This window comes from Scyliorhinus torazame, chromosome 13 (assembly GCF_047496885.1).
Source record: "Scyliorhinus torazame isolate Kashiwa2021f chromosome 13, sScyTor2.1, whole genome shotgun sequence".
Lineage (NCBI taxonomy): Eukaryota > Metazoa > Chordata > Chondrichthyes > Carcharhiniformes > Scyliorhinidae > Scyliorhinus > Scyliorhinus torazame.
In genome coordinates this window covers 31199303-31212372 of record NC_092719.1, presented here as the reverse complement: position 1 = coordinate 31212372, position 13070 = coordinate 31199303, and the positions used below count along the sequence as shown (strand labels likewise).

The following is a 13070-nucleotide window of genomic DNA, read 5'->3' as shown; positions in this document are numbered from 1 at the left end:
GGACGCTCCGCTGAGCGATTGAAGAGAGGGATAAGAATAGTGAGGGAGATGTTAGTGAGCGCGAAAAAGTTAACAGGCAACTTAGAGAGCAGTTAGCGGCGAAGGACAAGGAGATGGCTGATGTCAAACGGGCACACCAATCTTGTCTTGCTCCCCTAAGCAGCTTTCAGTCACAATACGATAAGGCCTACCAAGACACGCAACGAGCGGTGTTGGTACGAGAAGAGACAGAACACCAAGTCGAGCAATTACAGAAACAATGTAACGATTTAAAAGCAGCTCTACGAGCACTCCACAGTTCCACGACGGAACAAAGGCAGAGCTCGGTAGACCACGCCAATTGCCAAAAACAAATTGCAGATCTGCAATCCCTGCTTTCTGTACAAAATGGATTCCAGAATACATTTGGACTCCAGTTAGATCAGGAAAATGGCCCCGATTGGCAGGAGTTAAATGAGACTGCCCATAGATATGTACATGGCACATGTACTCAGGACAAACCTCAGAAAAGAAAAGCACTCCCACCCCAAGAACCCTGTTACCACACAGCGCAGGGCCACAACAGACGGAGACCCAGATTTTCGGTACACCACCCCATTAACCGTCACTCAATTAAGGGACGCGTGTGATAAGATAACACCGTTCCTACCCACATCAGACCCACACCATTATTTCGCAAGAGTCAAACAACAGGCGACCATGCACAGCCTGGATGAAAAAGAGCAAGTGAAGCTCACAGTTTGAGCCTCGACCCCTCAGTCGTGGCAGCCCTTCCCGACCCCAGCCGACATATACTCCAACAGCTTATATGTCTGCAATAGTTTAACGGAATTTCTACCCCTGTGGGAATCTAGAGGATTTGTTTCCGCGGATGAAAACCCCCCACCTCAGCCCCATTACACCAGCATATTCTCAGGACAGCTAAAGGTCGGAAATATGGTATCATTAAAGTTCATAGCCACCATCATTCTTCCCCCCCCCCTGGTAACGTTAAGGCAGACGCCCTAGCAAAGGCAGGTTCCAGACACGGTCACTTTTGGAATCCCTCCGAGAGTGCCCCAGTACACGCGGTCCAGGTCTCACAGACCAACATTCAAGATTTAGCTCAGGCCCAAAAGAAAGACGCACAGCTCAGGGAAGTTTTAAAAGGCAACTTACCAGTCCCCTACGATAAATACAAGAACACTTTGACAACACATGACGGTATAATTTTAAAAGAAGGTATTTATGTAGTCCCTACCCAGGACAGAAACCAAATTATTTGCCAATTCCATGACAACCATGGACATCAAGGCTTAGAAGCAACCCTTGCCCACCTCAGACCTCTCTGCTGGTGGCTCGATTTAAAATCCAATGTAACGCACTACATTGAAAACTGCGCCCAGAACAATCCGGACAGATATGCAAGGAAAGGTCAGCTCAGTCACACCCGCCCTGTTAATGGCCTCTGGACGAATTTACAGATTGATTACATAGGACCCCTACTCCCCTGCAAGAATGGTTTTAAGTATGTGTTTGTGGTCATCGACACCTTCACGAAATGGGTGGAAGCTTTTCCATCCAGAACTAACACGCCAAAAACAACAGCCAAGATCCTAATGCAGCACATCTTCACAAGATGGGGACTTCCTCGTAGCATAGAGTCAGACCAAGGCGCACATTTCACAGGACGCGTCATGAAAAATGTCCTTACAATTTTCTGCATCCGCCAAAAATTCCACATTGCATATCACCCCCAATCAAGCGGAATGGTAGAGAGAATGAATAGAACTCTCAAGGCAACCCTCAGGAAAATGGTGCAACAGCACAATACCACATGGGACACACTTCTCCCCTTTGCACTAATGTTGATAAGGAACACGGTATCCACTTTGACAGGTACACCCCCCACACCCTCATGACCGGATGACCCATGAAGGGGACAGAATACTTTTTAGGGCTTGATTTGGACAGCCCCACAGTCACCGCCCTCACCCATGAGAAAGCAGTACAGCAGATTCTCGATAATGTAAATGCAAGTAGTAGGGCAGCAGGTCATGCTATCTCTATACAACCCCAGTTCATTCCTCTCCCCCAAATTTGCAGGACCCTACTCCATTTCTGATAAAGTCAGCCCCTCCGTATATAAGATCACCTATCCAAATGGCAAGTCTGGATGGTTTCACATAAACCAGCTTAAGGCTTATGGCACACAGAACAACCACTCACACCACATCTCACTTGCAGCAGCAGATGACCACGCCCTGCCCATGGACGACCTATTCCTATCCTCCCCCAACCAGTCCAGCCCATCCTCGGACACCACTTCCATCCACCCCCAGAGGCATGACTCCGCCTCTCCCTTCATTCATCCAGCACCGACAGCGACAGCCCCATGGCACCCCGACACGATTACACTCCTGCACCAGGCCCCACTCCCAGCGACTCAGAACAGGATTCGTTCGATCCCTTTGAGACCACGTACATCAAAGCCCCTGATCCGGACCCACCGCCCGATGACTATGGATTGCCCCCTACCACCCCCAACCTCGACACAAAACATTTACACCGCGACAATTCTTACAGACTCATCCGGAATGATGAGATGGACCCCACTTCGCTCCAGGCAGCTTTGGCACAGCTACTCCAGTCACGAGCGTGGCAACCGGGAGGAGATGATGACTCCGAGTCTCACTCCCACCAGTCGAGCCCCTTTGCGACTCTGTTCGCTATAGAGCAATGAGGTGTCCAGATGATGGCAAAAAGGAACCGATGGAGATTTACGGTGTCCTTCTGATGGAGCCTGCCCGATTTTGTTATGTTAGTTTGTTACTTTAAATGTTTGTTACTTTAAATGTTGAATGTTTGTGCACTTAAAGTTTATTCATGGCCCCACGCCACAACTCTTTTAATGCCCACTGGCAGTTAAAGGAACTAATTTGTTGGCAGACATCCGATATAACTACTCTTCTGATTCGAAGGTAATAAGAGGCAGTATCCACGATGAACACAAATTCTTTCCGTTCTTGTCCGGTCGCTCAGGCAGTGGAGTAATGGCACTGGTCCCCGCCCTGCCTGAGGACCCTCATCTGGTCAGCTACGCTCGGGTAATGCACTTACGGCACTGGTCACCGTCCTACCCGGGGACTCCACCCATTCTTGTCCCGCCGTGGCCCATATGCACCCCATTTGTAAATTTTGGTTCAAAACTCTTTTGTTTGTTTTCCGGCGATCCTTAGGTTGCTCCCATATGCTATTTACATCCTCAAACACTGGGATGGTACACTCACCGCATCAATCACACAGGCTGCTAGACTGCTCGCGCTGTGACAGTATTTTTTTCTCGGATGTCTTGCCCCAAAATATTTGGTTTTTTTTTAAAAACATGAGGGAGTCACATATGGTGACAATTCTAATGGGCAATTGGTAATAAAAGGACAGACAGACAGACTTACGAGATCTTAAACAAGATAATAACAGATATTATGCTTGTGTCCACAGGAAATTCAGAACAACAGGAGGCACAGGAAGACCAAGAAGAAAAAGAGAACATGAAGACAGACATCATGGTCTACATTTGGATCTTCGCGGGATCCCTCCAGTTGCGTGTGGGCGCGACCTCCCTGACCCCTACCTCACAGGCTGTGAATGTTTCCCATCCCTGCCATACACCACACCCAGAGACAGCCACTGATACACCAACCTGGTGTGACAAATTTATCACATGGTATTCCCTGTCCTACATCGTGGAAGCACTGTTAGTCATATCGATACTCTACAGTGTCATCCAGACACTAAGACTTAAAATGGCGAAGGAAAGCCTCCCGCACTCCGGTATATGCCCTCAGACCCCCTATTCTCAGACTTCAGCAAACCCCCCACTTACTTTAAGTGAATAAAGTGCATTGACTAATTTATTTGTTTGTTCTAATAAAGATGTGAAATCCTGTACTTGACCGCCAAGATACAGAGACATATAATGCTGCTGTTGTATAGTTTATACTGTTGTAAATTCTTTTAATTGACTCAGGATAGTTTAGATAAGAATAGTTAGAGATTCCCGTGTTTTAATTCTAATGCATGCCTGAATGTCATAGAGCCCCTGAGAATTTTATAATAATGTGATGTATATAAAGCAATTTAGGTAAAAGTTCCAATCCATATGACAGAGTAGAGTAGAGCCTGTCCATGATTGCGGGTGCTCGATTTAGGCAGAGAACAAAGAAGATGCAATAATATGATCCTTCACGCTTCGCGTTGAGGATCACAAGGAGGGAGTGTAGCCATCTGGGGTGGCCACTTTCAGAATACAAAATGGACACTCACAGAGACTATAGGGAAATGTGGACATTACTAAGCAACAAGCAGGCACAGAGCCTGAATGTATATTTGGAAAGCAGTTAGCAGACGGATTTGAAACTCTGGGTCGATTAACATATTGATGGCCCATCTCCGAGGAACAAAGGACTAGTGCTCAGGTAGCCGATACTGTCGCAGACATCCCGACGCCAGTACCCCAACTGAAAGACACAAACAAAGCAAGGCCAATGGCCACCTAGGACACGTCCAGCCATCAGAGCACCCTCCCCTTTATTGGTTTAGATCAATGACAATGATCAAGAAGCTGTCCAATTAATTGGGACCAAGTTTAAGGCATGCCTAAAAGCACGCGAAACCCCTCCAAGTATAAGAAGGAACCCCACCAGAGATTCAGCCTCTTGGATTCGGCTCCCTAGCGAGAGACCCATCCACCAGCATCACCAGAAGCAAGTAAGTTCAAGGTCAACGCTCGCTACCAGACGGACGACATAGAACATAGAACATAGAACAATACAGCGCAGTACAGGCCCTTCGGCCCACGATGTTGCACCGAAACAAAAGCCATCTAACCTACACTATGCCATTATCATCCATTGGACCTTAGCTGTACTCCTGTTACCTCTTCAAACCCAACAGCCTCAGATCCGAACAACGGCCCTTGTTCCTCTGACCTAAGTGGGCACCCAAAGTTCAGTATAGGTGTTAGCGTTAGAGATAGTTTAGTTTGTAGTATTATCGTGCATGAGTAGATCTTACCGTGTGTAAATAAATAGTATTGACTTTGAACTAACTAACTGGTGTGTTGGCTCTTTGATCGGTATTCGGGTTGAACCTTGTGGCGGTATCGAGAGATACCTGGCGACTCTGAAAGTATACACATAATTAGGATTAAGAAAGGCATCATATTGACCACCATATTTATAACCAAATAAATATAGCAACAATGCTCACTCACACTCATGTATACATTTGCTAGCACATTCACATACACTCACACTCATATATACATTTACTCACATGCTTACTCATACTCATATACACACTCATTCACACATGCCCATTCACACTCGTATTCACTCACACACACTCACTCACATTCATATATACATTCGCTCACACACTCTCACTCATGTACACATACTCAGTCACTCGTACACTCCAACAATCTCACAGTCATTTGTTCACTAACTTAGTGTACCTAATCTGTGCTATTCCTGCCCTGGGGGCATTTGGCGGGACAGTATAGAGGTAACTTTATATATAACACATGCTGTATCTGTCCTGGGAGTGGTTGATGGAACTGTGTGAAAAATTGAGAGCTTTAGGAATATTGGATTCTAAGTATTGGGCAATTTAAGAGTTAAACGCCTGGGGCTATGGTGTGTTTGACTGCAGTGGTCATGTTTTTAAAAAAAAATGAATCCTGTTTTGCAACGTCTGGGAACTTTTAGGAGCGAGAAGATGAAATTGACCAGAGGAATGTGTTTTTCAGTCTGGGCTAATGCACTGCTGTTTAACTGGGGAAGTTCCTAGAGAGTTAATTTGTTTTTCAGCTTGGGGAGATGATGGCATTGCTGAGAGCCAAGAGATTCAGAGAGACATTTTTTGAGAAAGCTTTGGAGAAGAGTTGAAGTCTGATCTGGCAACCTTTGTTTAGACCACAAGTAAAGGCAGTTTCCTGTTCCAGTAGGATAGGTTAAAAAGAGTAATAACAGTTAAAGCAGAGCAGTCTTGTGTGAAGTCAAGGAAGAGGCTGCAACAACCCAGTTGAAACTGCTATTTGAAGATATTCAGCCAGAGTCTGAAGGGGTTCTAACAGGAGCCAAAATCTGTTCTGTGGACAAGTATTACTCTATGCCATGCTGATTTTAAGATAGATTGAGAGCTATCTGCTTGTTTTCTTGTGTAATGAGGAATTGAGTAGTTGTGTTTAAGGGATATTTGTAAGCTGTTTTTTTCAGTTGTGAAATTAAAGAGTTTAAATTTGTATCATAATAAAGTATTGTTTTAAAATCCCGAATCCCTATTTTTTCATGCAATCGCTCCTGGAGTGAACCATTCTTTCCGCACAGTCTTACAAAATAAACTAAAATATTAGGGTTTTGGTCCAGTATCTTAGCCACTATTTGGGTCTGTGTATAGGGAACTTTACACTGTATTTAACCCCAGTATACATAGCCTCAAAGTTTCATGGTTACTTCAGATAATAAATCATTTTCAATCTGTTCAAGAGGTCCTGGAAGGATTGATGAGATGCAGATTATTCAGATTCTTGTCTATTTTTATAGGTTGGTTGAAGGATCTAAAGCAGACGCTCAGAGGACTGAAAGCCGACAGCACCAGCAAGGAATAGAGACCAAAGGCTTGCCCTGGAAAGAGAGTGGTAAAGGGCCGAGTGCAGCAGCTTTAAGCTTGCAGCAGAATCTGAGTCCTGCACAGAAAGAACAACAGCAAAAAGATCAGGAGAAATCCTGTGATAAAATAGTCCCAAGCGATCGAGCTTTTGTAAGGAATCAGCTTGACGATGGGCAGGTGGTCAGAGACCAGCAGGTCCCAAAGGACAGAAGCTGTGGAGATTGTGTGACATCCAGCCAGAAGGTGGAAAGCACTGAGCTTGCTCCCCGAGGCCCACAGAGGCATGAAGAGAGAGGTCTAATTGATGAATTGGGTCTGAGACACCGACTACTGCAAGCAGAAGAGAAGGCTCTGTCAGTCCAACATGAGGTAACAGCAACATGGGACCCAGGAATAACAGTTAGTAATTGCCTCCAACTATGTGCACAGAGAAGAATATTCCAGTGGGATTCATGAAATGCATTTTTCTTTGGAGTATGGGAGGAGAGCAGTAGAATTGAATATTACTGCAATCTTGCTAAAATATTGAGAAGTTTCTGAACCTGGAGACCACAGACCTGCATCCTGGATGGGGAATATCTCTCACAGACCTCTCTGACATTTCTGGTTGAAAGTCCCCAGTAGTTCCCTCTTTGACACCAACAATCTTAATTGCCTCATCCTCCCCTCTAACTGACATCCTGAGTGTACTCATAAAGGGGCTCTTCTCACCCACGGTCCCATTGTAAATAACTGTATGCATGTTCTCTCTGTATGAATCCACTGCTTGCTGAATCCTCCACATCTGGTTGTGCTTCCTGCTGCCCACTCTGGCCAAAGCCCCCTGGTGGCAGTGTATCTTTTATTACACCATGGTTTTTCACCCGACCCCCACCTTCTCTTCCTGTCACCATCTCACCTTGTTTCATCTCTCACTTTTTAAAAAACTTTGTTTTCTCTCTTATCCACACACCTCCCTCAGTTGGATGTTTCACTGAGATATAGGGAATATATGGATCTAATGAAGTAACATTCACACCACACAAGTGCCAGGCAGCGATCATCTTCAACAAGTGAGAATCTAACCATTGCCCCATGACATTCCCTGGCAGTACCATTGTTGAATTTCCCCATTATCAACATCTGGGGGCTACCATAGGCCAGCCTCTGAACTGGACCAGCCAAATAAATACAGTGGCTTCAAGGGCAGGTCATTGGCTGGGAATTCTGAGGAGAACAAGTCACCTCCTGACGCTTGTCCACCATCTACAAGGCACAAATCAGGACTGCGATGGAATACTTGCATGCTAGATGAGTGCAGCCGCAACAACACTCAAGAGGCTTGATACCATCCAGTAAAAAGCAGCTCCGCTTGATCGGCAACCCCCATCCATCAGCTTAAACATTCACACTCCCTCCAGCACCAACATATAATGGCAGCAAGTATGTACTAGATAAAACATTCTGTGCAGAAACTCATCATTCCGCAGCACCTTCCAAATCCATGGCCTCTTATCAGCTAGAAGGACAAGGGCAGCAGACGCATGTGAAAAACACCACCTACAAATTCTCCTCCAAGCCACACACCTCACTCACTTGGAAATAAATTGCTGTTCCTTTATTGTCACTGGATCAAAATCCTGGAACTCTCTTCCTAACAGCACTGTGAGTGTACCTACACCACATGGACTGCAGCGGCTCAACAAGGTGGCTCTCCTGCCTTCTCGAAGGCAACTAGGGAAAGGCAGAAGTGATGACTTTGTTAGTGACACCCACGTCCCAAGAAATACTTTTAAAAATTCATTCATTTTTGCTCCCTCACTTGTTTCGAGCAGATCATTTTCATTTTGTTTTCAATCTTCATCTCACCGGACCTTGTCCCATCTCTTTAGAACTCACTTCTCTCCTGTCCTGACACCATATAAACCCCTATTCATGACCACCCCTTCAATTTGCTCTCTCCTGTTGCTTCTGTACTGCTGCCGTCTCGATCACTGATAAAGCTGCCTTCCTCCATGTCCTTTGATTCCTCATCGTGCACATTCCCCACTCCCTTTCAAATCCACTTCCATCTGTACTTGCTCAGTTCAGGCTCCCTGTTTGAGCATAGTTGTTGGTTCAGTCATCCATCACCAAACTTGGCTGAAACTCAGGCAGCATTGCCAAAACCACACACATCTTTAAAGCCACTGTGAAGGCCAAACTAACCTTGGCTGTTTTTTATAGGTTGTCTCCTTCATTGCCGCTCCATCTCCACCTCTCCCCCCGCGCCCCCCCTCCAAATCGCTCTCTCTAAGAGGTGTGAGCTACTTACGCACTTTGTCATAACGACTGCAACCACCCATTCAGCTGCCTTTACTACATTTCCCCCCTTCACTTCTTCACCTACATTTGATGACATGGGGCCAATTTCCACATGTGTGCCGTGGACACAGAGCTCAAGGTGTTGACCTGTCAGCTGCCTCCGAAGTGACAGTCTGCCTGTTCAACTTCGATTCACACGTCAGCTGCAATTTCATCCAGTCAAATATTGGGGAGACCAAAAGCCACCTCCTCCCCCTCATTGTCACCCTCCCCCTCACTGTCTCCCTCCTCCCCCTCACTGTCACCCTCCCCCTCACCGTCTCCCTCCTCCCCCTCACTGTCACCCTCCTCCCCCTCGCTGTCACCACCCTCCTCCCCCTCACCGGCTCCTCCCTACTCCTCCCAGTTGCGGTATTCCCCCTCCTCCTCCTCTCCATTGTGGGTCTCCCGCTGCTCCTTCTTCCCAAAGCGGTCTCCACTGTCCCACTCACTCCATTGTGTGGGTCAGTGTCCAGGGTCTGTCTGAGAGGTGGGTCTGTTTACAGGTGTGCTAGGGATTCTTGTCTATTTATTTTGATTCATTCTTGGGATGTCGATGTTGCCGGCAAGCTCAACAATTTCTGCCCATCCCTTCATGCTGCTGAAAGGGTGATGGAAAGCTGCCTTCTTAAATACAACTGAGTTGCTTGCTAGACCATTTCGGGGATGGCTAAAAGTCAACCAGATTGTTGGTATGTGTGACGCGTTTCCTGTCTGTCTGCGTGACAGGAGTTCCTGCTCATCGAAATGCACCATTAATTAACTATATAACACTCTTCCCTTCCTTTTGCTTTCTGTTACCACCACCTGCACCCCTACCTCTAAATAGCACCCAGAACCATTTAGGGCCTGCAGATTCATTGGATATTTCATCTGCCCGTCAAAGGTACAACCCAGAGGTGGAGCTCATCATCCGCTTGGTTAGGGCTAAAACTGGAGGTCAACTGGGTGACTTGAGGTCTACCATAACATTTCCAGTCAAATTTCCTGGGAAATGGAGCCCCTCCTGGGAAATGGAGTCCCTGTGCAGTCATGCATTTGCACACAATAAGTTTCTGTATTGTCCTATATAGGACTTGGTGCCATACATAAAACAAGCCTTACTGTCATGTGAACAAGCTATCTCTCACTAACAGCAGATTCTTTATGTTGTGTGCCCAGTGTGAAGGATTAATTACTGAGCTGAGAGGGTTGGAGGAGAGATACAGAAGCAGTCAGGAGGAACGCAGCCAACTGGAGTTGCAGCTCAGGCAGTACAAGGAGGAAATCCACAAACTGAAAGGGGCACCTCGCCAGGTAAGTTGGAGAGATGTAAAGCAGGAGGCTGAAGGTGGGAGTAGCAATGCAATAAAGTAACCCCTAGCAGTGCCAGTTATTCTCACCCCATCCTCATCAGCAGTACAGTCAACCCTCAGGAAAATGGTCCCACCCCAGTTACTGATAGCTATCAGAAATGTGAGGCAGAACAAGGAGGCCTTGTCTGCTCAAAGGGTAAGGATCAAGGGCAAAAAGGGGATTCTGTACAATGCAACACACAACAGACAAATCAGTGACACTGATTGACAGGAAACAGTGGCTGCTAATCACCATGGGATGGAAACTGTGTCTAACACGTGGTGGACCATCTGCTGCTTCTCTTGGAGAGATATGGGGCGTCATTCTCCGACCCCCCGCCGGGTCGGAGAATGGCTGTTGGCTGCCGTGAATCCCGCCCCCGCCCCCGCCGAAGTCTCCGGTACCGGAGGTTGGGCGGGGGCAGGAATCGGGCCGCGCCGGTTGGCGGGACCCCCCGTTCAATTCTCCGGCCCGGATGGGCCGAAGTCCCGCCCAGAAATTGCCTGTCCCGCCGGCGTAAATCAAAGCTGGTATTTACCGGCGGGACCAGGCGGCGTGGGCGGGCTCCGGGGTCCTGGGGGGGGCGCGGGGCGATCTGACCCCGGGGGGTGCCCCCACGGTGGCCTGGCCCGCGATCGGGGCCCACCGATCCGCGGGCGGGCCTGTGCCGTGGGGGCACTCTTTCCCTTCCGCCTCCGCCACGGCCTCCACCATGGCGGAGGCGGAAGAGACTCTCCCCACTGCGCATGCGCGGGAAACTTTCAGCGGCCGCTGACGCTCCCGCGCATGCGCCGCATTTCCGCGCCAGCTGGCGGGGCAACAAACCCCATTTCTGCCAGCTGGCGGGGCGGGGCGGAAATCCCTCCGGCGTCGGCCTAGCCCCTCAATGTTGGGGCTAGGCCGCCAAAGATGCGGAGCATTCCGCACCTTTGGGCCGGCGCGATGCCCGTCTGATTGGCGCCGTCTTTGGCGCCAGTCGGCGGACATCGCGCCGTTGGGGGAGAATTTCGCCCATGAATCTTCACATGAGAATGATTAATGTCCAGTTATATTACTGGGATTCCATTTTCTCAGCTCCACTGAGGAGGTTTAAATAACATTTCTGGTGTATTTGAGGGACAACATCACTGAATTGTAACGGCGCAGATTGAGGTCATTTGGCACATCATGGGCTGGATTCTCCGAGCCGAAATCGTGATCGGCACGGGGGCGGAGAATGGGCGTTTAAGCCAAAATCTGGTCCGACACCACTCCCGCCGGAGAATCACTCGCGAATCGCGCGCACACAAGTAGGGGGCCATTGACCGCAGTTGCCCTGGTGGGGGGATCGATCACCGGGCGGGGGGGGGGGGGGGGGGCGGGGAGCCTCGTGGACGGCCAGGGGGGCGGTTGGGCATCACGGACCCGCGGGCGCGCGCAATCTCGGGGGGACCTACATTTCTGGTGCCGCTCTGCGGGCTGAGTCCGCCATGTCCCACAGGGTGGCCGCTGTAGGCCGCGGACTCCCGACCGGAAGTGCAAGGCCCCGTATCCGCAGACAGAGCTGCGAGGAGCACTCTGGGGCCCTGGCAACCCCCTGCACGTAGGAGAATCACTCAGGACCTTCAGGAAAGTCAGAGTGCTTCGTGGGGACATAGCCCCATTATTGGAGAATCCCGCCCCATGTCGGCACCGGCTCTCCAAACAAACATTATGATAGTGCCATTCCCTTGCCTTTTCTCTGGCCCCTTGCACATTTTTTCTATTAAATGATCATCTAATGCCCTCTTGAATGCCTCGATTGAACCTGCCTCAACACACTTCCAGGCCGTACATTCCAGACCCGAATAACTCGTGAGAAAAATGTTTTTCTCACTTCACATTTGCTTCCTTTACAAATCACTTTAATCGGTGCCCTCTTGTTCGTGATCCTTTAACGAGTAGAATGAGCAGATTAATTAATATTAATAATAATCTTTATTGTCACAAGTAGGCTTACATTAACACTGCAATGAAGTTACTGTGAAAATCCCTTAGTCGTCTGTTCGGGTGCACAGAGGGAGAATTCAGAATGTCCAATTGACCTAACAGCACATCTTTCAGGACTTGTGGGAGGAATCCGGAGCACCCGGAGGAAACCCACGTAGACACAGGGAGACCGTGCAGACTCCACACAGACAGTGATCCAAGCCGGGAATCGAACCTGGGACCCTGGAGCTGTGAAGCGAATGTGCCAACCACTGTGCTGGCAATTGAAGTTCAATGTGTGAGGTGATGCATTTTGAGATAAAAATGTTTCTCCCTGTGTACTCTGTCCAGCCCCTTCATGCTTATGAACATCTCTATCAAATCTCCTCCTAGTTTCCTTCTCTCCATGGGGAACAGTCCCAACTTCCGCAATCTATCCTCATAACTGAAGGTTCTCATTCCTGGAACCATTCTTCTGCGCTCTCTCCAATGCGTTCACATCTTTCATATAGTGTGGTGCCCAGAACTGTACACAATATTCCAGCTGAGGTCCAACTAGTGTCTTGTGTAAGTTCAGCATAACCTCCTTGATCTTGTTCTCTGTGCCCCTATTAATAAAGCCCAGGATACTATATGCTTTATTAACTGCTCTCTCCATCTGTCCTGCCATCTTTAATGACTGAAGCACGTGTACATTCAGTTCCTTCTGCTCCTGCACCCACTTAAGAGTTTTGCCCTTATTTTATATTGTCCCTCCGTGTTCTTCGTACCAAAATACATCACCTCACACATTGAGCTTCAACTTCCATGTA

At 48.2% G+C, this 13070-nt stretch overlaps 1 protein-coding gene across 4 annotated transcripts in view; it reads left to right on the top strand.

The window, feature by feature from the left end:
- Positions 1-13070, top strand: part of LOC140387925 (uncharacterized) — a 212244-nt gene that overhangs the window by 174983 nt on the left and 24191 nt on the right. For 3 of the 4 annotated variants that reach the window (XM_072471240.1, XM_072471241.1, XM_072471243.1), the window contains 2 exons: positions 6588-7023; positions 10138-10272. In XM_072471240.1, coding sequence (XP_072327341.1) covers positions 6588-7023; positions 10138-10272 — 571 coding nt within the window. The remainder of the gene's footprint in view (positions 1-6587; positions 7024-10137; positions 10273-13070) is intronic. The other variant, XM_072471244.1, reaches the window with a different exon arrangement.